Source organism: Coregonus lavaretus, assembly GCF_964263955.1.
Source record: "Coregonus lavaretus genome assembly, chromosome: 6".
NCBI lineage: Eukaryota > Metazoa > Chordata > Actinopteri > Salmoniformes > Salmonidae > Coregonus > Coregonus lavaretus.
Genome location: NC_139993.1, coordinates 15632641 through 15659441, shown reverse-complemented (window position 1 = coordinate 15659441; position 26801 = coordinate 15632641). Strand labels below are relative to the sequence as shown.

Genomic DNA, 26801 nt, shown 5'->3' with positions numbered 1-26801 from the left:
GGTCCAACTCATCCCAAACCATCTCAATTGGTTTGAGGTTGGGTGATTGTGGAGGCCAGGTCATCTGATGCAGCACTCCATCACTCTCCTTCTTGGTCAAATAGCCCTTACACAGCCTGGAGGTGTGTTTTGGGTCATTGTCCTGTTGAAAAACAAACGATAGTCCCACTAAGCGCAAACCAGATGGGATGGCGTATCGCTGCAGAATGCTGTGGTAGCCATGCTGGTTAAGTGTGCCTTGAAATCTAAATAAATCACAGACAGTGTCACCAGCAAAGCACCCCCACACTATTACACCTCCTCCTCCATGCTTCACGGTGGGAACAACACATGCGGAGATCACCTGTTCACCTACTCTGCATCTCAAATTTGGACTCATCAGACCAAAGTACAGATTTCCACCTGTCTAATGTCCATTGCTGGTGTTTCTTGGCCCAAGCAAGTCTCTTCTTCTTATTGGTGTCCTTTAGTAGTGGCTTCTTTGCACCAATCGACCATGAAGGCCTGATTCACGCAGTCTCCTCTGAACAGTTGAAGTTGAGATGTGTCTGTTACTTGAACTCTGTGAAACATTTATTTGAGGCTGGTAACTCTAATGAACGTATCCTCTGCAGCAGAGGTAACTCTGGGTCTTCCTTTCCTGTGGCGGTCCTCATGAGAGCCAATTTTCCGGATTGACTGACCTTCATGTCTTAAAGTAATGATGGACTGTCTTTTCTCTTTGCTTATTTGAGCTGTTCTTGCAATAATATGGACTTGGTCTTTAATCATATAGGGCTATCTTCTGTATACCACCCCTACCTTGTCACAACACAACTGATTGGCTCAAACGCATTAAGAAGGAAAGAAATTCCACAAATTAACTTTTAACAAGGCACACCTGTTAATTGAAAGTAATTCCAGGTGACTACCTCATGAAGGTGGTTGAAAGAATGCTAAGAGTGTGCAAAGCTGTCATCAAGGCAAAGGGTGGCTACTTTGAAGAATCTCAAATATAAAATATATTTTCATTTGTTTAACACTTTTTTGGTTACTACATGATTCCATATGTGTTATTTTATAGTTTTGATGTCTTCACTATTATTCTACAATGTAGAAAATAGTAAAAATAAAGAAAAAACCTTGAATGAGTAGGTGTGTCCAAACCTTTGACTGGTACTGTATGCGTTACACATTAGAAAAATTCTATGCATATTGTGGATAAAACTGACAAAATGTAATCATAATTTGTATTGGATATAGTGGCCATTGGCTCAACTTACCCCAAGGCAAAATGTTGACTGTATTAGCCCACACAGCTACAAGGATGCACTTTCATGCTAGGTTTAGGACCTCATATTGTAGCTTATAGAGACCCCAACTGATGTACAAAACAATCTCAAAACAATATACTTTGGTTTAGATAGAAGAATCATGAAACCTATAACACAGTAAATTCATTTGACTTGGTGAAAATTAGTTTTTCGGACCTAACTTACCACTTTTTCGATGTGGTTTCTTCCTTCACAGACTCCATGAAATTATGACCTCTTCCTAAATATTTGGTTACATTATTAATTTTGTGTATGGTCTCCTAGAAACAAAGGGTGACTCAACTAACCCTTTGGCTCAATTTACCCCACTCTCTCCTAAACTGTTTAAAGTGACAATTGATTCAGTCTCATCTAGATGATCACAGTGTTTGTGCAAAATTATAGTGCAAACGTATAAGGAAGCAAACCTACTTTTTTCTGGAGAATGCAGTGGAAAATTAAGATGAACATTCCTTGGAAGGTGTTGAATATTGTGAAGAGGTAGGCCATCACCACAGAGGACTCGTTGATAAAGAACAAGCCGAACGACCACGCGAGTCCCATCAGGCAAAGCAGTGCAAACGCCCCCAGGACCCAGGATCTGAACAAACAAATCAACAAACAAAAACAAAAGGGAAATCCAGTGTGAGGGAGATATTGTGTTCCCTTGGAATAATGATCAGTCTGTGCTAGCTAAACCATGACAGGTGGACAAGCTGGACATCTACACCGGTAGATTCAGCCAAGGAGACCAAAAACTCAGACAACATTCACACAATGTTTATGGGACACTCAAGCTTGACTACAGATCCTGTTCTTTAGGTATCATATCGGGGGGGGGAGGTGAAACAGGAAATCAGACTCGTTAAAAATGACTACCTGTGTTTTGGCTTTCAGTTGCCTGAAATCCTTTCAACAAGTCTATAATATATTTATTATTTCTATAGAGGAAAGCCTGCAGCCGGTTGTTTAAAGGTCCTATGGAGCCTTCAAACACCTTCACAGGTCAGAGGTCAAGACACACAACAGCAAACTGGATAGAGACGCGACGGACTGACGGACGGATGGACGGACAGACATGGGGGATGTGAACAGTAAGGAAAGAAAATGAGGAGCACCTTGGAGTGACCACAGAGAGAAAGCGAGAGAGAGAGAGAGAGAGAGAGAGAGAGAGAGAGAGAGAGAGGCAGACTGGTGAGGAAAATCAACTACAGGCTGAAGAACAGATTCAGACTTCTGGGGCTAATGTCCTTACTTGATAAATGGTTTATTATCTTCATAGCTAGAGAGCATGATAAGCGGGAAAGAGAAACACAAATTAGATCAGACGCATCACAGCGTGGTTAGTTGGCATTTTGAGGCAGAGATTTTCACCTTTGATCATAGGAAAATTACGATGGAATGAAATTAAGAGGCTAACAAGAAGCGAGAGTGTGTGTGTATTTGGCTGTTGATGAAATTACAAAATGTGTAAACCGGTCAGTTCAAATCACTTGTGTGCGGTTCAATTTGTGTTTATGCTACTATGTCCGCTCTGCGATGAAGACAATTTGGGGGAAATGTATGGTGAAAGCTTACCCAGGCAAATCGGTATTATAGTAGCCGTCACAAACACGATAATTACTGGTGTGGAAGACAGGACAGAGAGAAGAGAAGAAACGCAACAGGAAAAGAAACGAGAGACGCTGCAGATTAGCTTTCTCTTTGACATGCAACATGCAATGACACTGGTGCTATGCTGATTTCCATCCCCCATCTATGTGGTTGACAAACCAAAGTCCTTGAGGATTGGTGCAGACAACATAAGACCACAAGAAGGCAACAGACAATACAGTAATACTTATATCCCAAACATTTATGCAGTGTAGTTTCATTATACACCGAAAAGACAATATCCACTAAATGATAAGTGATTAAACTGCAACATGAATGGAACAAATGTGCACATTTAAAACACATAACCACCTAATGCATTGCATTAAACATTGTAGAGGTGAACTGGATGTTTATTGGCACTACTAGGATCACAAAAATAAAGTTGGTTGAATAGTAGGAATTAGGCCAAAAACATGTTCACCACTACTCCGGCGAGTAGTTTCACCACTATATCTTAATGGTGGCTCCATATAGTAAACTATGGTCATCAAGGAAATAAATAATAATAAACATTGGTCAAAATAAATGCATCAGTGCTCCTACACACAGTGGGATGAAACTGAGTTGATGTTATAATGTCATGGTGTGAATTGGTTAGGGTTAGTCTATGCAACCAAGCCATGGCATCAAAAATAACACTCCCTAACCAACAAACCAAAATGCCCATGTCTTTCAGGAGCCCCTGTATTTTACTCACTGATTTCAAGCTCAGTTGGTAGAGCATGGCGCTTGCAACGCCAGGGTTGTGGGACTCACATTTTCTGGGACTCAAATTGTTTTTGTTCCATGGGAAACACATGATAGTGCTTCCACTCACCCCACCCTGAAGCCCTAACAGGGCATACTTTGAGCCAGAAGCCTCCGAATGGTGTGTGCCATGCCAACACAATCCTGTGGTCGCTGACACAGAGGGATACAACAAAGACTAAAGACCATTCACAAAGTAAATGTTGTCATCATTGCAGGACGGTCATGCCATAATGCCCCACTCGAAACCACTAGCCTCTGTGTAAAATTTGATCTCTCTGGAGATCAATTGGAATTCCTCTGGTAAATGTTCTGTCTGGACAATTTCAATGTGTACCAGAGGGGAGGCAAGATACAGATACATTAATGCTACCGACAAGGAAGCAAATTCGACTTATCAAAAACATTACCTCTACAGTACATTGAAAAAATGTACTATGCCATACAGTATTATTGTCTTTATGGGCTTGAGGAAATATCTGTCTATTGCCAAGAATATGGGAAAATGTGCGATTTCCCAGAAGCTCTACTTACTTGATGTTCTCCAGTCTGCTGGAGTCTGGTTTCAGAGTAGTGGAGTGCTTCACCATTTTGTACATGGTGATGACCAGGAAGATGAGATTGAGCTGTCAAAACAGAGTAATGGCATTGTTAATTGATGGAGATTAATGGCATGGTGAAGGAGAAAAGACTGTTAATTTGTCCATAACTATTAAAATAGGAGTGCCTTCCGAGCTTCTCTCATCCACTGCCCTAATGTAATAGACATCTATCGTCCTGCAAGACTCAGACAAGCAGACTGGCGCCAAATGTTTTGTCATTCTATATCAATAAGAGCATGAACATGCATTAAAATCCATCACAGTCCAGCCAAAAAACACGACTACTGTCTGGCAACTATAAAAAGCTATATGGAACGCAGTATATTTCTCAAATTCCTGTGCAGCAAAATAGACAGATAGACAGGGAGAGATTCCCATCACTTTCACTTCCTTGTTTTAATACCACATGAATTCCTAAGAAAGCAAGTGGTGCATATCAAGTTCAGACGGGGATACTGTGTGCTGTATCTCAGGGCATTTATTTGGGTCCTTAAAAATAAACCAATACCATGATTTAGAGACACAGAGGGAGCAGCTCCAAATGACTCCTAAAACTATCTATTCTGAGACAGAACTGGGTCTCTGACTCTCGAAAGCACGCACATACGCATAACCTACTGTATATGAAATGTATATGTGATAAACAGGTTCGTACAGACATTGGCAAGTCAAATTCACGGACTTTCAAGGAATTTTTCAAGCACTAAATTGCAATTTTCAAGGACCTCGATTTTATATTTAATTGTTGTAGTATAGCAAAAAACTCCCCAAAAGGTATGCGAAAAGTGTCAAAAAAAGTATGCATTACCACTTTAAGACTCATGCATTTTATAGTTCTTCCTAATGGCACTATGCATTGGCATTCAAATTATTATTACATTCTGAGTATGTCTGGATAATGTGGACATTGCCTGACTAAATAGATTGCATGCATGGCGATTTTTATAGCCTACTTGTAGATATGTTTGCGACACAAGCGCACTGATAAAGCCTAAGCCTGTCCATGAAGGCTAGCAGTAGCATTATTATCACCCTCGCCATTTGAGATGTTGAAGGGTATTGTATCATGTTTTTCAAACGAGAAAGCGCCCCCCCCCCCCCCCCCCCCAAAAAACGTTCCCTTTGTAATGGAACACTTTGTATGGAAAGCCAAGTTGAAGCCAACATTGTCGTCCTCATAATAACCGCACGTGGTTTTACCGCAATAAATTAACAGACTAGCACAACCCATGTCAACTGAAACGACGGGAAACAAACGAAAGCGTCTATCTCTCACAAAAACTGATCAGAAATAAAATTAGTGGATAATTATATTGAGAAGTCCGAGCTTATAAATCGGCTCCAATAATTTCAAGGACAAAGTAGAGGAAATGTCTGATTTTCAAGGTATTCCATTACTTGATTTTCTGAGCTCCAAATTCAAGTACTTCAAGCACTTCAAGCACTCTGTGTGAACCCTGGACAAATGTCGAAAAAGTCTGCTAATTAATTATAGAAACAAACAAACAACCAACAACAAAACATGTTGGTTCTACTAATAGGAACCTTCCACATCTTGATTTTAAAAATGAGGACATTCTGGTAAGAGGTGATTTAACTATATTCATTTTAACAAGTTTACTTAGCTGAACATGAACAAAGCTTTTCAATAGTCTCAGTTTATCTTCGGAATGCTGCCAAGAGTGAATGAAAAACCCCAATATGAAGGAATGAGACAAATGGAGGTGCTTTGTGAGCTCCATAATGTACTGGACATGTCATGTCTGGCTGTTCATTCACGCTCCCCTTGCGCTCTACTGCACTCTGCTATGAAAAGAGTAGCTAGGTGATCGATATCTCCCCCTCCCCCGCCTAATCAACCAGCGGAGTCACAGAAAAATAACCAGAGCATAACAAGCGAGGGCAAAAAATAAATAAATACATAAATGGAGCAGCTCCTTCATATCATGGACTTTCAGAGTGATGCAGCGTTTTGTTTCTGCCGCCATCAGACAAATCATTTTTATCACTTCGCTTGCATGAGTCGAGGACTTGTAAATGCCTTTCACACACCCTGGAGTGGTGACATGGATCCAATGAGACAGAGGACGGGGACAACAGTACTTTAAAGGAACCTAGCTAGCACGGCACATGTTCACCACCCCCACCGACACGCTTTCTCTGCCTTCCCCAGGGCCCGGGCTACCTAGTGAGAGCAGCAGCCTGCAAGCTACTAGGACTGGGCCTCTCTCTCTCTGCTCTGAATCATCACCGCTAGCCAAGCAGAAGCATCTTCTCTGCCACACTGGGACCGAGGAGAAAGCTTTTTCCTGAGCAAGTGTGTGCCGAGTGAGTGCTGCAACGCTGAACTCCTTGTGAACTGGGGATGAAATATTAAAGGTGCAGATGGAGCTGTCCAGATGATAGGAACTGCTTGCGACGTGTCATGATCCAAAGTCTTGCTGTTAAAGCATCTCAGGCATACTAATGGTTTCCCCCCACCAGTCATTACTTCCATGTTCCTTCTTCATGGAGCTAATACCCTCTGTGCCCGGAGACAAGGCCAACCAACCTCTTGCCTGAGAACAGGGCTGAACAGAGTGCTTCTTCAAGCTTCACATCAAGTCCGGGCTTTAAGACGGGTTTCAGGGAGGTGGGGGAGTAAAAAAACTAGGGAGGAGGAGGAAAAACAACATTTTTGTGAGTGCTTTTCACTGAGCCTGACCACCTCGTGTTAGACCAAAAGTTACACAGCGGGAGAGTATGGTGTTCGAAGACAGGAGCTGTGGCTGCTGCAGCTGAATGTGAGATTGGATGTTTTTTTTTGTCTGTCTGTGTGTCTCTCTCTCTCGCTCTCTCTCTCCTATCTCATTGACAAGGACAAAGCCAATTTGTTGAGGAACCACACATTGCCTTGAGATCCCCTACCCTTGTGCTTCATCGTTTGTTGTCAATTGTTGCAAACAGAAAAAAAGCAGCCCTACGATACCTCCCTCCGCTAGAACTGCAAATCCTCATTCCTGTCCAACATTAGCACTGCAACAACATATACATTTTGTCAGGGTCACCGTTTTATCATGCAGGTCACTGGGAATGGGATTCCGGATTATCATCTCAACAGCCAACACATTTTTTCATGCAAATAATTCCGAAACCAAAACGCAAAAACAACAATGTCCAATTTAGAGAAGATCTCACGCGGTTGGCAGAGCATTTGCTGACACGGGGATAAATATTTAACACGCCCCCTTTAATTTGCATTTTAAGGGAATTTATTATATTTCTCTACTGAACGGGTGAGTCTTTTGTGTGTTACAAAACCTCGCTGGCCAGCTGTTGTCATAAAGCAGTAGAGCACCGCAATAAGAGCCGGCAAAGAGGAAGCCCTCCTTCTGACTGCTGTGTTCTCGCTCAGGGAGGTCAGCGCGTCTGTAAATCCAGCCATTACGCCTGATAATGAACACAGAGCTGAACAAATATTGCTCTTCCTCCCTCTGCAGAGGAGACAGTTTGGAGACGGTTACCATTCACGTGGTGTGAAAGAGGCCAAAACAATAGACAGTAAAAAGGGCTCCAAGGGCTCTGACATCCGATGAATGTCACCAGTTATTTCTTCTATATTTTTTTCAAGTGGGAAAATATAACTCCCCCAGGCCTCTTCCCTGGGAGCCACTGAACCTCCATTGATCACGTTGGAGATAATAATGTCATGACCAGTAAATAATGTTTGAACAGCACATACACTGAGTGTACAAAACATTAGGAACACCTTTTGCCCTCAGAACAGCCTCAATTCGTCGGGGCATACAAGGTGTCGAAAGCCTTCCACAGGGATGCTGGCCCATGGCGACTCCAATGCTTCCCACAGTTGTGTCATGTTGTCTGGATGTCCTTTGGGTGGTGGACCATTCTTGACACACACGGGAAACTGTTGAGCATGAAAAACCCAGCAGCGTTGCAGTTGTTGACACACTCAAAAAGGTGCGCCTGGCAACTCCTACCATACCCCATTCAAAGGCACTTAAATCTTTTGTCTTGCCCATTCAACCTCTGAATGGCATACATACACAATCCATGTCTCAATTGTCTCAAGGCTTAAAAATCCTTCTTTAACCTGTCTCCTCCCCTTCATCTACACTGACTGACGTGGATTTAAAATGGGACATCAATAAGGGATCATAGCTTTCACCTGGATTCACCTGGTCAGTGATATATTTTTTTACTGAGCATCCCATTTAAGGAATTACAGACTCATGTTCAAAACATATAGACAATGGTTGCTAAAATGGGAAGAGGTCTGTCCATGATAAGGCGTTACTCTGCTTGCTTGACATCTCAGTCAACCAGACAGGTCCTACAGGCCCTAGTTTTGTCGCACCTGGACTACTGCCCAGTTGTGTAGTCATGTGCGGCAAAGAGGGACAGGCAAATTGCAGTTGGTCCAGAACAGAGTAGCACATATTGCACTTAGATGTACACAGAGGGTGAATGTCAGGAACATGCATGTCAATCTCTCCTGGCTCAAAGTTGAGGAGAGATTGACTGCATCACTATTGGTCTTGTGCAAGGTACCAAACTGTTTGTTCAAGCAGATGGCACACAGTTCGGTCACTCATCAGTACAACACAAGACATGCATTCAGAGGTTTCTTCACAGTCCCCAGGTCCAGAACAGAGGCTGGGAAACGCACAGTATTTAATAGAGCCATGACTACATAGAACTCTCTGCCACCCAAGGTAACTCAAGCAAGCAATAAAACCAGACTCCAAAACCAGATAAAAGAACACCTTACGGCACCATGGGGACTGTGAAGAGACAGTCATTTTTATATATTTTCTATAGTATTTTTCACTGTATTATTTATTGTATTATGTACAGTTGAAGTCGGAAGTTTACATAAACTTAGGTTGGAGTCATTAAAACTCGTTTTTCAACCACTCCACAAATTTCTTGTTAACAAACAATAGATTTGGCAAGTCGGTTAGGACATCTACTTTGTGCATGACACAAGTAATTTTTCCAATAATTGTTTACAGACAGATTATTTCACTTATTATTCACTGTATCACAATTCCAGTGGGTCAGAAGTTTACATATACTAAGTTGACTATGCCTTTAAACAGCTTGGAAAATTCCAGAAAATGATGTCATGGATTTAGAAGCTTCTGATAGGCTAATTGACATAATTTGAGTCAATTGGAGGTGTAGCTGTGGATGTACAGTGGGGAAAAAAGTATTTAGTCAGCCACCAATTGTGCAAGTTCTACACTTAAAAAGATGAGAGAGGCCTGTAATTTTCATCATAGGTACACATCAACTATGACAGACAAAATGAGGAAAAAAAATCCAGAAAATCACATTGTAGGATTTTTTATGAATTTATTTGCAAATTATGGTGGAAAATAAGTATTTGGTCAATAACAAAAGTTTCTCAATACTTTGTTATATACCCTTTGTTGGCAATGACACAGGTCAAACATTTTCTGTAAGTCTTCACAAGGTTTTCACACACTGTTGCTGGTATTTTGGCCCATTCCTCCATGCAGATCTCCTCTAGAGCAGTGATGTTTTGGGGCTGTCGCTGGGCAACACAGACTTTCAACTCCCTCCAAAGATTTTCTATGGGGTTGAGATTTGGAGACTGGCTAGGCCACTCCAGGACCTTGAAATGCTTCTTACGAAGCCACTCCTTCGTTGCCCGGGCGGTGTGTTTGGGATCATTGTCATGCTGAAAGACCCAGCCACGTTTCATCTTCAATGCCCTTGCTGATGGAAGGAGGTTTTCACTCAAAATCTCACGATACATGGCCCCATTCATTCTTTCCTTTACACGGATCAGTCGTCCTGGTCCCTTTGCAGAAAAACAGCCCCAAAGCATGATGTTTCCACCCCCATGCTTCACAGTAGGCATGGTGTTCTTTGGATGCAACTCAGCATTCTTTGTCCTCCAAACACGACGAGTTGAGTTTTTACCAAAAAGTTATATTTTGGTTTCATCTGACCATATGACATTCTCCCAATCCTCTTCTGGATCATCCAAATGCACTCTAGCAAACTTCAGACGGGCCTGGACATGTACTGGCTTAAGCAGGGGGACACGTCTGGCACTGCAGGATTTGAGTCCCTGGCGGCGTAGTGTGTTACTGATGGTAGGCTTTGTTACTTTGGTCCCAGCTCTCTGCAGGTCATTCACTAGGTCCCCCCGTGTGGTTCTGGGATTTTTGCTCACCGTTCTTGTGATCATTTTGACCCCACGGGGTGAGATCTTGCGTGGAGCCCCAGATCGAGGGAGATTATCAGTGGTCTTGTATGTCTTCCATTTCCTAATAATTGCTCCCACAGTAGATTTCTTCAAACCAAGCTGCTTACCTATTGCAGATTCAGTCTTCCCAGCCTGGTGCAGGTCTACAATTTTGTTTCTGGTGTCCTTTGACAGCTCTTTGGTCTTGGCCATAGTGGAGTTTGGAGTGTGACTGTTTGAGGTTGTGGACAGGTGTCTTTTATACTGATAACAAGTTCAAACAGGTGCCATTAATACAGGTAACGAGTGGAGGACAGAGGAGCCTCTTAAAGAAGAAGTTACAGGTCTGTGAGAGCCAGAAATCTTGCTTGTTTGTAGGTGACCAAATACTTATTTTCCACCATAATTTGCAAATAAATTAATTAAAAATCCTAAAACGTGATTTTCTGGAAAAAAAATTCTCAGTTTGTCTGTCATAGTTGACGTGTACCTATGATGAAAATTACAGGCCTCTCTCATCTTTTTAAGTGGGAGAACTTGCACAATTGGTGGCTGACTAAATATTTTTTTCCCCACTGTATTTCAAGGCCAAACTTCAAACACAGTGCCTCTTTGCTTAACATCATGGGAAAATCAAAATAAATCAGCCAAGACCTCAGAAAAAAAATTGTAGACCTCCACAAGTCTCGTTCATCCTTGGGAGCAATTTCCAAACGCCTGAAGGTACCACGTTCATCTGTACAAACAACAAACAATAGTACACAAGTATAAACACCATGGGACCACACAGCCGTCATACCGCTCAGGAAGGAGACGCGTTCTGTCTCCTAGAGATGAACGTGCTTTGGTGCGAAAAGTGGAAATCAATCCCAGAACAACAGCAAAGGACCTTGTGAAGATGCTGGAGGAAACAGGTACAAAAGTATCTATATCCACAGTAAAACGAGTCCTATATCGACATAACCTAAAAGGCCGCTCAGCAAGGAAGAAGCCACTGCTCCAAAACAGCCAGACTACGGTTTGCAACTACACATGGGGACAAAGATCGTAGTTTTTGGAGAAATTGTTTCTGGTCTGATGAAACAAAAATAGAGTGTTTGGCCATAATGACCATCGTTATGTTTGGAGGAAAAAGGGGAAGGCTGGCATGCCGAAGAACACCATCCCAACCGTGAAGCACGGGGGTGGCAGCATCATGCTGTGGGGGTGCTTTGCTGCAGGAGGGACTGGTGCACTTCACAAAATAGATGGCATCATGAGGAAGGAAAATTATGTGGATATATTGAAGCAACATGTCAAGATATCAGTCAGGAAGTTAAAGCTTAGTCGCAAATGGGTCTTCCAAATGGAAAATGACCCCAAGCATACTTCCAAAGTTGTGGCAAAATGGCTTAAGAACAACAAAGTCAAGGTATTGGAGTGGCCATCACAAAGCCCTGACCTCAATCCTATAGAAAATGTGTGGGCAGAACTGAAAAAGCGTGTGCGGACAAGGAGGCCTACAAAACTCACTCAGTTACACCCAACTTACTGTGGGAAGCTTGTGGAAGCTACCCGAAACGTTTGGCCCAAGTTAAACAATTTAAAGGCAATAATACCAAATACTAATTGAGTGTATGTAACCTTCTGACTCACTGGGAATGTGATGAAAGACATAAAAGCTGAAATAAATCTATTATTCTGACATTTCACATTCTTAAAATAAAGTGGTGATCCTAACTGACCTAAGACAGGTACTTTTTACTAGGATTAAATGTCAGGAATTGTGAAAAACTGAGTTTAAATGTATTTGGCTAAGGTGTATGTAAACTTCCGACTTCAACTGTAGGTGGGTGACCTTGCACGAATCCTTGGCTTGTGTGAGCCAGAACGGCTCATAGGGCAGGAGCCATCTCCTGTTTCTGTAGCATGAGGCATATGTAGTGTATATTATGTATATTATGTGTATTATGTATACAGTGAGGGAAAAAATTATTTGATCCCCTGCTGATTTTGTACGTTTGCCCAGTGACAAAGACATGCTCAGTCTATAATTTTAATGGTAGGTTTTTTTGAACAGTGAGAGACAGAATAACAAGAAAAAAATCCAGAAAAACGCATGTCAAAAATTTTATAAATTGATTTGCATTTTAATGAGGGAAATAAGTACTTGGTGGCAAAACCCTTATTGGCAATCACAGAGGTCAGACGTTTCTTGTAGTTGGCCACCAGGATTGCACACATCTCAGGAGGGATTTTGTCCCACTCCTCTTTGCAGATCTTCTCCAAGTTATTAAGGTTTCGAGGCTGACATTTGGCAACTCGAACCTTCAGCTGCCTCCACAGCTTTTCTATGGGATTAAGGTCTGGAGACTGGCTAGGCCACTCCAGGACCTTAATGTGCCTCTTCTTGAGCCACTCCTTTGTTGCCTTGGCTGTGTGTTGTGGGTCATTGTCATGCTGGAATACCCATCCACGACCCATTTTCAATGCCCTGGCTGAGGGAAGGAGGTTCTCACCCAAGATTTGACGGTACATGGCCCCGTCCATCGTCCCTTTGATGCGGTGAAGTTGTCCTGTCCCCTTAGCAGAAAAACACCCCCAAAGCATAATGTTTCCACCTCCATGTTTGACGGTGGGGATGGTGTTCTTGGGGTCATAGGCAGCATTCCTCCTCCTCCAAACACGGCGAGATGGGTTGATGCCAAAGAGCTCAATCTTGGTCTCATCTGACCACAACACTTTCACCCAGTTCTCCTCTGAATCATTCAGATGTTCATTGGCAAACTTCAGATGGGCCTGTATATGTGCTTTCTTGAGCCGGGGGACCTTGCGGGCCCTGCATGATTTCAGTCCTTCACGGCGTAGCGTGTTACCAATTGTTTTCTTGGTGACTATGGTCCCAGCTGCCTTGAGATCATTGACAAGATCCTCTGTGTAGTTCTGGGCTGATTCCTCACCGTTCTCATGATCATTGCAACTCCACAAGGTGAGATCTTGCATGGAGCCCCAGGCCGAGGGAGATTGACAGTTCTTTTGTGTTTCTTCCATTTGCGAATAATCACACCAGCTGTTGTCACCTTCTCACCAAGCTGCTTGGCGATGGTCTTGTAGCCCATTCCAGCCTTGTGTAGGTCTACAATCTTGTCCCTGACATCCTTGGAGAGCTCTTTGGTCTTGGCCATGGTGGAGAGTTTGGAATCTGATTGATTGATTGCTTCTGTGGACAGGTGTCTTTTATACAGGTAACAAACTGAGATTAGGAGCACTCCCTTTAAGAGTGTGCTCCTAATCTCAACTTGTTACCTGTATAAAAGACACCTGGGAGCCAGAAATCTTTCTGATTGAGAGGGCGTCAAATACTTATTTCCCTCATTAAAATGCAAATCAATTTATAACATTTTTGACATGCGTTTTTCTGGATTTTGTTGTTGTTATTCTGTCTCTCACTGTTCAAATAAACCTACCATTAAAATTATAGACTGATCATTTATTTATCAGTGGGCAAACGTACAAAATCAGCAGGTGATCAAATACTTTTTTCCCTCACTGTATTATGACTATTATATTTGTATTTTATTTGTTGTGTTTTGTTTCCTGTTTTGATCCCAGGAAGTGGCTAATTGGGGTTCCCAATAAATACTACTACTATTACTAAATACTACAGCATGGGGGCATGAGAAGAACAGAGATGTTTTGCATTTCGTGTCCTACTTGTTCTTTCAGACAGAAACTGTTACTCCAAGACATTTAGGACTATTTCAGGCTCATTAGGTAAATTCAGAAAATGGATTTGAGCAGAAAACGGTGGGTTTCACAAAAAATTACAAAATTAAAAGATACTATTCGACCCTTAGTCTTTCACACTGTGGTTGTTGTCAATCTCATCGGTCCTTGGCACTGACAATTGCAAGTAACTATGAACATACTGTATCAGTGTGGCCAATCATTGAGAAACATTTTTCTCTCTCTCCCTCTCTCTCATGAAAATACAACTAACTTACCATGATGATGAAGGTGACAGGTCCTAAAAAGCTCCATATGAAGTGATTGTCCACTCTTAGCCAGCAACTATGATGGAAGATAAAACAAATATGTTAGGAATCCATAAAAGAACAAAACACACGAGGAACAACAACTAAACCCAGTCTATCAACAGCCTCCTTAGGCCAAATATGAATGCAAGGGCATGAATTGTGAGTACAAAAACGTACCCTGCCCCTCTTAACACATGGGAGTTAATTTATTGTCAATAATCAAAGAAAAAGCTACCTAAAAATAGCCATTTAAAAACAAAGCCCCAACTTCACTTTCAAAAGCTGCCTCGCAAGTATTTCAGTTACATGGTTAAACAAGACAAAAGTGAGGACTCTAGCTTTGCCTCAATCCTGAAGCTTAGCTAAAATACTATCATTAATCTATGTAAAAGCCTTTTTCAAGACAGCACTCCGCTCTTTAAGAGAGCATTTACAAACAAGAGGTCGCAGGAGGGTCTTTGAACAGAAAGGCATTAATGCTGCCATGCCTCCCTAGAAACCACAGTGTTGAGTCTGTCAGGCGTTTTAAAATTACATAAAAAATGGATCAGTCCATTCCAGGAAGGGGTCTCAGGTGCAGACAAAAGCGACGACAGTGAAGATAGTTCTTAGTCACATTTTAGCGTCCATACTGCATATACACACGGTATATACAGTTGAAGTCGGAAGTTTACATACACCTTAGCCAAATACTTTTAAACTCAGTTTTTCACAATTCCTGACATTTAATCCTAGTAATTCCCTGTCTTAGGTCAGTTAGGATCACCACTTTATGTGAAATGTCAGAATAGTAGTAGAGAGAATGATTTATTTCAGCTTTTATTTCTTTCATCACATTCCCAGTGGGTCAGAAGTTTACATACACTCAATTAGTATTTGGTAGCATTGCCTTCAAATTGTTTAACTTGGATCAAACGTTTCAGGTAGCCTTCCACAAGCTTCCCACAATAAGTTGGGTGAATTTTGGCCCATTCATCCTGACAGAGCTGGTGTAACTGAGTCAGGTTTGTAGGCCTCCTTGCTCGCACAGGCTTTTTCAGTTCTGCCCACAAATGTTCTATAGGATTGAGGTCAGGGCTTTGTGATGGCCACTCCAATACCTTGACTTTGTTGTCCTTAAGCCATTTTGCCACAATTTTGGAAGCATTGTCCATTTGGAAGACCCATTTGCGACCAAGCTTTAACTTCCTGACTGATGTCTTGAGATGTTGCTTCAATATATCCACATAATTTTCCTTCCTCATGATGCCATCTATTTTGTGAAGTGCACCAGTCCCTCCTGCAGCAAAGCACCCCCACAGCATGATGCTGCCACCGCCGTGCTTCACGGTTGGGATGGTGTTCTTTAGCTTGCAAGCATTCCCCTTTTTCCTCCAAACATAACAACGGTCATTATGGCCAAACAGTTCTATTTTTGTTTCATCAGACCAGAGGACATTTCTCCAAAAAGTACGATCTTTGTCCCCATGTGCAGTTGCAAACCGTATTCTGGCTTTTTTATGGCGGTTTTGGAGCAGTTCCTTGCTGAGTGGCCTTTCAGGTTATGTCGATATAGGACTCGCTTTACTGTGGATATAGATACTTTTGTACCTGTTTCCTCCAGCACAAGGTCCTTTGCTGTTGTTCTGGGATTGATTTGCACTTTTCTCACCAAAGTACGTTAATCTCTAGGAGACAGAATGCGTCTCCTTCCTGCGCAGTATGACGGCTGCGTGGTCCCATGGTGTTTATACTTGCGTACTATTGTTTGTACAGATGAACGTGGTACCTTCAGGCGTTTGGAAATTGCTCCCAAGGATGAACCGGACTTGTGGAGGTCTACAATTTGTTTTCTGAGGTCTTGGCTGATTTATTTTGATTTTCCCACGATGTCAAGCAAAGAGGCACTGAGTTTAAAGGTAGGCCTTGAAATACATCCACAGGTACACCTCCAAATGACTGAAATTATGTCAAGTAGCCCATCAGAAGCTTCTAAAGCCATGATATCATTTTCTGGAATTTTCCAAGCTGTTTAAAGGCACAGTCAACTTAGTGCATGTAAACTTCTGACCCACTGGAATTGTGATACCGTGAATTATATGTGAAATAATCTGTCTGTAAACAATTGTTGGAAAAATTACTTGTGTCATGCACAAAGTAGGTGTCCTAACCGACTTGCCAAAACTATAGTTTGTTAACAAGACATTTGCGGAGTGGTTGAAAAACAAGTTTTAATGACTCCAACCTAAGTGTAAGCAAACTTCCGACTTCAACTGTATGAACTATGACAGTTTCTTAGAGAACACAATAGCGTAAAATAAAATTGTACGTACGCTTTCTTTGTCCCGTAGCTCCTGTAGTCAATAGCAGCAGAGACACCCACCACAATGGCTGGGAGAAGGTATCCAGATACATAGTAGTACTTTTTCCTTGAATGTTCACTCTCGAAAACTTCCACCAGCATGAGGTATAACTGAACGCCCTCCAAACACATCCAGGAGAATGAGGCCAGGAAGAAGAAATGCAAAATCCCAGCGACGATGGAACAGCCAATCTATAGTGGATGGATTAATAGTTTCAATTCATCAAAACATTATAGATATTAACTTTAACATTCCATGTTATTCTTCTCAAATCCCAATGAAAATGATGTAATTCAATTGAGTGCGATTGTTATTATACGGTAGTTATGTGCATTTCAATGTAAGTAATGAACAGAAGTAAAGGTTATCACACTTCCCTTTGAAAGACCAAAACATATTCAAACACACTATGCTGCTTACAGGTTCGCTCAAGTTCGACCTTGCAGCTGGCTACTTAAATGACAGTTGTCTTGAAAGGCTAAGGGCTGCAGGCTCCATGGTCAACCTATTTGAATTACTTCTGCTTTTTTCCTTTCATTGAGCCTTGGTTTTACAGTGAATACTGACTGTGTGGAGGTGGAAGGTACTATGACTACACAAAGGCCATGGAGAGAAGTAGAACTAAAAGAGAATGCAGAGGAAATTGAAGAACTAAAAGGGTGCAGAGGCTGTATTGAGTGTTTCAGAACGTTCTAAACGATAGCTTTCAGTGACAAAGAAAAAAGTGGAAAGTACTGCATGACATCCCTCCTCTGTAATCCATATTAATGGTGCTGTCTGTCTGACCCATGTCATGCAGAGGACAATTACTGAAGGTTAGACACAACTATGTTTGAAAGTCTCATGACTTTAACATGGAAGGGTTTTTAGTTTGGGGTGCAACAGAAAAATATACAGAAAAGAACACATCCACAAAAATAAAATCAATAGGTCAATCTGTGGTGCTTACCTTGGGTTCAGTCATATCGATACCGATTAGGAATATTAACTCGGCGATGAAGAGATTGATGCACAGGTTCTTGTGGATGGTGTTGCGATCGCTCTGCAGGCCCCGGAAGAAGCAGAAGGTGAAAATGCTGATGGCCAAGCACACCAGCGAGATGACGATGCCCACCCGGGTGATGACAGTCAAGAGTAACTTGTGCACTCCATCTTGGCCCTGCGGGGTTAACGGATGGGGCAAATGAATATGCCTGTTTTGTCAAAAAAAATAAAGGATGGCCAATGCTTCCATACTTAATTTTGGCAAGCAGCCAAGGGAAAATGACTGTTCTATTTCATGGGAGACATGAGGAAATAAATGCTCAGCGGCCATCAATCATGGGCTGAGCCCTTCAAATGAGTACAATTAGCGTCTGATAGAGGACAACTGACTGGGTGGAATTTAAAGCAAGGCTACGGTGCTGTAGTTAGGCCGTGTCGTTTTAATTCCTACAAGCACTTTTTTAATTCCTATAATCTGCATACACCTGGAAAACATGGAGTATTAAACATGGAGTATTAGGCCTACAGACCCTCATGAAATACACTTTGAAGTACAATAAAATCATTGAAATGAATGGGCTATAGGGAAACAAATTCATCTACTGAATAGAGGAAAAAAAGATGCTAGATGATACTGCAAATCTACTGAAATGTACATTAGAAATACGTGTATTTAACTCTCTCATGTGTTATCCTATGTGATTTATTTGTACTTTTAAATTGGTTTAAACTGTACAAATTGTTTTACCCAAGAAAAAAATATATATATACCAAAACAGGAGCTGCTTACCGAGCTTTCCCGATGTGCCATGAGAACTGCAAAGTTGGTGAGATGACTGCAGGAGCAGGTGGTGTGGGTCTTATTGGAGCCCAGGAGCTTGCAGCCCTGGGTGGACCAGTATCCCATCATGCTCCTCTCAGAATAATTCCAAAAGGAGCAATTGGAGTTGAAGTAGTGGTCCATCTGATGATGAGATTAAGTGTTGAAATAACTGACTGTCCAAATCAGAATATGTACAGAACGTATTACCATTTTACCACTCGCATAAAGATACTGCATTGATAAAGGAGAGGTGCATAATGCATTTCCTTTATTTATTTAAAAATATAATATCTAATTTGGTTGCGTACTTGTTAAATCTACCAAAGCCATACCAACAGGACCCTGAACAGCTTCTACCCCCAAGCCATAACATCACAAAATAGTTAACCAAATAGCTACACGGACTATCTGCATTGACCCTCTTTGTACTAACTCTTTTGACTCATCACATACGCTGCTATATGTACATATCTACCTCAATTACCTCGTACCCCTGCACATCGACTCGGTAATGGTACCCTGTGTATATTTAAGTGATAATGCCCGAGAAGCCGGTGTTTGGAGGATATATTGGCACGGTTGTTGTTAGGCCAGAGACGAAGTCCCGACACAAGGCCCTTCTCCCCTAATTGCTCAGTTTGGCCGGGCGGCCAGCTCTAGGAAGAGTCTTGGTGGTTCCAAACTTCTTCAATTCAAGAATGATGGAGGCCACTGTGTTCTTGGGGACCTTCAATGCTGCAGACATTGTTTGGTACCCTTCCCCAGATCTGTGCCTCAACACATTCCTGTCTCGCAGCTCTAGGGACAATTCCTTCGACCTCATGGCTTGGTTTTTGCTCTGACATGCACTGTCAACTGTGGGACCTTATATAGATAGGTGTGTGCCTTTCCAAATAATGTCCAATCAATTGAATTTACCACAAGTGGACTCCAATGAAGTTGTAGAAACATCTCAAGGATGATCAATGGAAACAGGATGCGTAGGGTCTGAATACTTAAGTAAATAAGGTATTTCTGTTTTTTATTTTTAATATATTTGCTAGCATTTCTAAAAAACAGTTTTTGCTTGATCATTATGGGGTATTGTGTGTATATTAATGAGGATTTTATTTTATTTAATCAATTTTAGAATAAGGCTGTAACGTAACATAATGTGGAAAAAGGGAAGGGGTCTGAATCCTTTCCGAATGCACTGTATTTTCATTAGAAACGTTAATTTGATGAATTTATTCATACTATTTCATCCTTCCAGAAGATCTAGGGTTGCTACCCAAGCCGGCTGGTCATTCGTTCTATTGGTTCCGTTCCATTGCCATACTGGCAGGCAATGTTCTTATCCCTTGCTTGCTAGCTAGCCAACTACGGCTAACTTAAATTCACGTCAAAAAGTGCAGCCAGAATAACAGCAAAGTAGCTGCATTTGCATTTGTTTATGCTGTTTTCTAGTGACATTTATTTGGATACATCCATAACAATGAGCTAATGAGGAGCGATTTTGTTTGGCATAGAAAATGTGCTCACTCGTCAGGACACTGTTGTTCAGAGGAGCTAGCCAACAACACAGCTAACACAATCACTTCAAACTGAAGCTGGAAAGACTGTAAACTAGCTGCATTTCGTTTCGTTTGACCTTTTTTCAATTGAAAAAAAAATTATGCCAGCTGATTCATGATTTCGACTGGTTGAGAAACGCTGCCTGTCTGTCTCGTCCCGACTCCCGACACGTTCATTACTATTGGACAGCTGGAGATCGAATTTGAATATTGAAACAATGTTGCAAATGTCGGAGAGACAGACAGCAAGGTTTATACAAATCTCTGCTGTTGAAAATGAAATGTTAGTCTAAAAGAAATGTGAGATAATGTCTAGATGCTTTTTATAGTGGAGATCAAGTTTATAAAGTGCCTGGCTGGGCTAATGAGACAGTGGATTGCGCAGTCAGATGGAACAGAGTAAATAGGCATTTTAACGTCATAGATTTAGCCGGTGGTAACTTGTGGAATAGACACCGGCTGGAATGTGGTTTTAACAAATCAGCATTCAGGATTTAGACCCACCCGTTGTATAACGGCTCCCGAGTGGCGCAGCGGTCTAAGGCACAACATCTCAGTGCTTGAGGCATCACTACAGACCCCCTAGTTCGATTCCAGGCTGTATCACAACTGGCCGTGATTGGGAGTCCCATAGGGCGGCGCACAATTGGCCCAGCGTCGTCCGTGTAGGCCGTCATTGTAAATAAGAATTTGTTCTTGACTGACTTGCCTAGTTAAATAAAAAAATAAAGCCAAGTTATTGTTACTCATTGTGTATTTATTCCTCGTGTTATTACTGTTTGTTTATACAATTGGTGGGCCGGCTTGTCTTTGGAAATGAACAATTTCCTTGATAAAGAACAGACTCATGAGTAGCCCTCTGGGAGTCCCTCTTGACAACTTTAAAAGATAAAGGATAATTGATTCTCCAGTAATTTAATCCTACATTGTATGGCTAATCTATAAATTAGTTTGTTCCTCCATAAAATAAAATGGGAATAATTTATATCCTTATGTTGCCTTCAAAAAGTATTCATACCCCTTGACTTATTCCAAAATGTGTTGTGTTACAGCCTGAATTCAATATGGATTAAAATGAGTATTTTTCTCACCAATCTACACACAATACCCCATAATGACAAAGTGAAAACATGTTAATAGAACATTTTGCAAATGCATTGAAAAATAAATACAGAAATATCTCATTTACATAAGTAATCACACCCCTGAGTCAATACTTTGTAGAAGCACTTTTGGAGGCGATTACAGCTTTGAGTCATCTTCGGGATGTCTATATCAGCTTTGCACATCTGGATTTGGGGATACTCCCATTCTTCCTTGCAGATTTTCTTATGTTCTGCTAAGTTAGATGGGAGCGGCGGTGAACAGCAATCTTCAAGTCTTTCCATAGATTTTCACTGGAATTCAAGTCTGGGCTTTGGCTGGGCCACTCAAGGACTTTCACATTTTTGTTCTGAAGCCATTCCATTGCTTTGGCTGTATGCTTTGGGTATTTTTCCTGTTGGAACATACATCTTCACCGCAGTCTATGGTCGTTTGCACTCTGAAGCAGGTTCTGATGAAGGATTTCCCTCTATTTGGCTCCATTCATTGTTCCCTCTATCCTTACCAGTCTCCCAATCACTGCTACTGAAAAACATCCCCATAGCATGATGCTGCCACCACTACGCTTCACAGTAGCATAGACGGGTGATGAGCTGTGCCTGGTTTTCTTTAGACATAGAGCTTTGTATTAATTTTTTGTCTCATCAGACCACAGAATATTTTCATTATCTTTCACGTGCCTTTTTGCAAACTCCAGGCATGCTGTCATGTACCTTTTTCTCAGGAGTGGCTTCCTACTGGCCACTCTCCCATAAAGCCCAGATTGGTGAAGTGTTGTAGAGACTGTTGTCCTTCTGGTACGTTCTCCCATCTCAGCCAAAGAAACTCTGTAGTTCTGTCAGAGTGGTCATTGGGTTCTTGGTCACCTCCCTGACCAAGGTCCTTCTTGCCCGGTTGCTCAGTTTGGTCGGACGGCCAGCTCTAGGCAGAGTCTGGGTAGTTCCATATTTTTTCAATTTCCCAATGATGGAGACCACTATGCTCTTTGAAACTTTGAACACTCGAGAAGTGTAGGTCCCCTGTAGCTCAGTTGGTAGAGCATGGCGCTTGCAACGCCAGGGTTGTGGGTTCGTTTCACACGGGGGGCCAGTATGAAAAGGTATGCACTCACTAACTGTAAGTCGCTCTGGATAAGAGCGTCTGCTAAATGACTAAAATGTAAATGTAAAATTGTTTTATACCCTTCCCCAGATATATTCCTCATCACAATTCTATTTCAGAGCTCTACGGACAGTTCCTTGGACTTCATGGTATAGCTTCTGCTCTGACATGCACTGTCAACTGTGGGACCTTATATAGACAGGTGCGTTTCTTTCTAAATCATGTCCAAACAACAATTGAATTGGCCACAGGTGGACTCCAAGCACCTGAGCTCAACAATCTATTTAGTCAATTTTGAATTCATTCTGTAACACAACAAAATGTGGAAAACAAAAAATACATATTTATATACAGGTAACTGCCTAAATAAAGGCAACACCAACATAAAGTATCTTAATAGGACGTTTGGCCATCACGAGCCGCCAGAACAGCTTCAATGCGCCTTGGGCTAGATCCTACAAGTGTCTGGAACTCTATTGGAGGGATGCGACACCATTCTTCTACGACAAATTCCATCACTTGGTGTTTTGTTGGTGGTTGTGGAAAACGGTGTCTCAGGCGCCGCTCCAGAATCTCCAATAAGTGTTCAGTTGGGTTGAGATCTGGAGTCTGAGACACACACACACACACACACACACACACCCTTTAAACTGTGTGTGTGTGTGTGTGTGTGTGTGTGTGTGTGTGTGCTCAGACTCCAGATCTCAACCCAACTGAACACTTATTGGAGATTCTGGAGCGGCGCCTGAGACACCGTACCTACTCGTCTTAGTCACACACACATATACCAACGTGATCGCAATTGTCTATACCAATCTAAAACAACACATAAATCCATGATGCTTTAGGCTAGAAACAAGCGGTAAAATTACAGAGGAAGACGCAACTCTGATACACATGGGAATATCTTTACCGCTATGATAAGTCGAGGACGCAAATACATTTTACTTTGCTTGGGAAGTAATCTTATACAATGTGTGATTCTGTCGCTATCAATTGATCTATTCACCTTCTGTAAAACAGAATATTCAATTGAAGGTTCATGAAAATTATCATAATAAAACATATTTGGTAGTGGAATAACATTTTGGGAAATCAGGTCTAGACTTTTCCATGTTCATTATTATTATTATTATTATTATTATTATTATTATTATTATTATTATTATTATTATTATTATTATTACTATTATTATCATTATTATTAATATAGTAATGAGTCTTGTTAAACTACGTAGAAATGCAGGAACTGAGCTTCAAAACAACAACATTTCCTAGGTCCCTCAAATTAAACAAAATGATGGTGCATTTAATATAGGCTATCTAAATAAATAATAATCTAAAGAAATTTAAACAAATGAAATGTTTAAATGTAATGGGGCCCTGGGGAAAAAAGGTTGGGAACCCCTGCTTTAAACCCCTATGCTCCTTTGAGACCCCTCTTTCAAAGTAACTGATATCTCCTCTTCTAGCCATGTAGCTAGAATAATGGGCAACTGGGCATTTTTATACATGAACCTAAGCATGATGAGATGTTTTAATTGCTTAATTAACTCAGGAACCACATCTGTGTGGAAGCACCTGCTTTCAATATACTTAGTATTCCTCAAGTGTTTCCTTTATTTTGGCGGTTACCTGTATATGCCATTTAGAAGACGCTTTTATCCAAAGCTATTCTCTTTCCCAGCGGTTTTATGACCTCTCCATTAATTTAGCTTAGGAAGACTCACATCAATGTGTTCCAGGGTGAAAATCACAGGGTCCGTGATGAACACGCGACTGGACTCTTTGTTGATGGAGGCGGCAATGATGTCCGAATTTACAGCCACCGACACATTCCGCCCATAAGCATCGTTGGACATTTTGATCGTGGCGTTGTCAGTGCTGAGAAACTGCCCAAGGTTTTTGTACAAAACAAACACCAGCTTGGCAACCCCTGAAGAAAGGAAAAACAGAATAGGTAAGCGGCTAGGTAAACATGTTCTTTTAAAATAAAAGCAGCAGTAACTGTAGTGTTAAAAAAACACTAAGGGCAGAGAATAAAAAGACGGACTAGACCATGAGGGAATATAAGTGGGAGTTGTCAGTTTTCTTCAGAAAATATCATGGTGCTGGGTTTTAGGGTTCAAATCCTTAGTGGTCGCTCCTATCTAACAGTCCCACGGAGTAATCACTGTGTATTGTCAGTTTTGACAAGCTGCATTGACAGACCGTTCGACATACTCTTCACCTTTTCATAGACACTGGAATGGAACAAAAAGTCTGAGCTAACACTCACACTTGGGATAAACACCCGCATGCAGCTCTGCCTGTGAATGAAGTGAGATTTCGTAGAGGGGGGTGTATGGGGCTTACCATTCCGACTGTTGAGCTTGACAGTATTGGAGGACAGCTGGATAGAAACACCACCCTTGCTGGCCTGTGGAAATTTGAAATCCTGAACCTGGCCGTCCGTGCTGAGCACATACACATCCAGGACTGGGGTTTTGGTGATAATGAAGGGGGAAAAAAGAGACAAGAAAAGAGAGAGACCGGGAGAGATAGAGAGAGAGATACCAGACGTTACAGTGTGTTTTGAGTAAGACAAGAGGGCAATAAAAAAGAGAATAGAAAATGTTGATGCCAAGGACGTGATTGCTTACATTCCTAAGGCGACGCAAGAGTGCGGGGGTGTTAGGTACTACAGACACTGTAGACATTGTTCAAGTGATTCTATGCAACAACAATATGGCTGCTGAGTTAAAATGTCAGAACCAAGGTGATCCTTTAGACCATGTTGAGTCCCTTTGTGGGATACAGTACACTTGTGAAAATCCAGTGAAAGACTGGATGTGCAAGATAAAATTGAAGCATTTGAATAAAAAAAAGAAATGTAGTTGCAATGCACAGTGAAACATTTTACATTCCTTCCCTCTCATGTCCCGAGATATTTGAGATTAAAGGAGGACACAGCGTCTAAACACTGTTTGTACTTCACAGGTCTCCGCAGTAGGGTAATGTTCACATTAATGTATAGAATTACATGGCACAGACGTACATATTTATAAACCAAGTCAACACAATCTAAGAACCTGGAAATTGTCTGAAATTCATCACTTTGTTTTAAATGTACATTGTGAAAGCAAACGTTACTCACTGAACTCATAGAACAGACTCATTTTATTTCATGACATGAGTAGTTGAAATATGCGTACAGCATCAAAAACGACTGATTGCACTCAAATCACTGGGCATGCTTTATTATTTGTTTACCGGAAATTCAATTACTTACTTATATTATCAGCAGGTACTTTCACAATAGCCGGCTCCATTAGGTTGTCGGCAAGGACGAACGCGCCTTCCTCCAGGGTATCCAGTAACATAGTAGCAGCATGTGTCTGTTCCGTGCTGTTCATATCATGCCAGGACTTCAGAGCCTCTGGTCTCAGAAGGTTGTCAACTGTGTCTACAATGGCCTGTGTCCATCAGAAAAAGACATGTGTAAGCACTTCTGAAAACAATACAATTTTCAACGCATGCGACTACAGTAATTGCCATAAGCAAAAACAAAGAGGGGAGTCATATGAATAGATTTGATGCATGGCGAAGCAATCCCATTGACATATTATGGATGTTTAAATGTTTGGGGTTTCTGGTAAGTGCTAAACAAATGCTGCACACAAGTATATTCTCTGTATTGATGTGGTGTAAATTCTTGTGATTTGCTGTGCATTCAAGCAGAGAATTGAATATGTTTCTGGGCCCATTTTTTAAAATTATCAGCTAATCTTTATAATGTATTGTATAATAAACATTTACCACTATTAAACAGCTCAAATCATTGAGAAAACCAAAACATTATGCATTTTGAAATATTAAATCCAAGCTGTTTAGCCAGTCGCTAGTGCTCGACAGGTAGTAGATAAAGTACATACAGACGCTAGTGGGATCTCCTAAAAAAATTATCAAATCAATCAGACTAATCAGGTAATCAATGGGGGCCTGGCTCCTCCAGCTAGCACGGGTGGCTAATGTGACTTCCCATCAACTATACTGTATGTCAAATACTGTCGACTCAGCGCTTTCTTAGGAACCCCACACAGCATCCCGCTCACACACAGTGTCATCTAGTCACATACATATTTAAAATCTTCCCATCCACCCTCACCAACAAAAAATAGGCCCATGTGCCACAGAAACACAGAAACATGCAATGCGCTGGAAATATGCACAAAAAAGAAATAAAAAAATATGATTGAGATGACAATAATGAGACATTTGGGGAGAAAGAGTAGTAGCTATTAGCTAACATTCTTATTTCTAACAAGTATGGCCATCTAAGGACTAATTAACCTGATCCATTTTAACACTGTCCCTGTGGA

The 26801-nt window shown here is 41.4% G+C and overlaps 1 protein-coding gene across 3 annotated transcripts in view; it reads right to left on the bottom strand.

The window, feature by feature from the left end:
- Window positions 1–26801, bottom strand: part of adgrl2a (adhesion G protein-coupled receptor L2a) — a 190274-nt gene that overhangs the window by 20130 nt on the left and 143343 nt on the right. For all 3 annotated transcript variants that reach the window (XM_084164210.1, XM_084164208.1, XM_084164209.1), the window contains 9 exons: window positions 25712–25895; window positions 24796–24918; window positions 24171–24376; window positions 18650–18823; window positions 17825–18034; window positions 16846–17066; window positions 14501–14567; window positions 4230–4321; window positions 1725–1893 (listed from right to left, as the gene is read on the bottom strand). In XM_084164210.1, coding sequence (XP_084020336.1) covers window positions 1725–1893; window positions 4230–4321; window positions 14501–14567; window positions 16846–17066; window positions 17825–18034; window positions 18650–18823; window positions 24171–24376; window positions 24796–24918; window positions 25712–25895 — 1446 coding nt within the window. The remainder of the gene's footprint in view (window positions 1–1724; window positions 1894–4229; window positions 4322–14500; window positions 14568–16845; window positions 17067–17824; window positions 18035–18649; window positions 18824–24170; window positions 24377–24795; window positions 24919–25711; window positions 25896–26801) is intronic.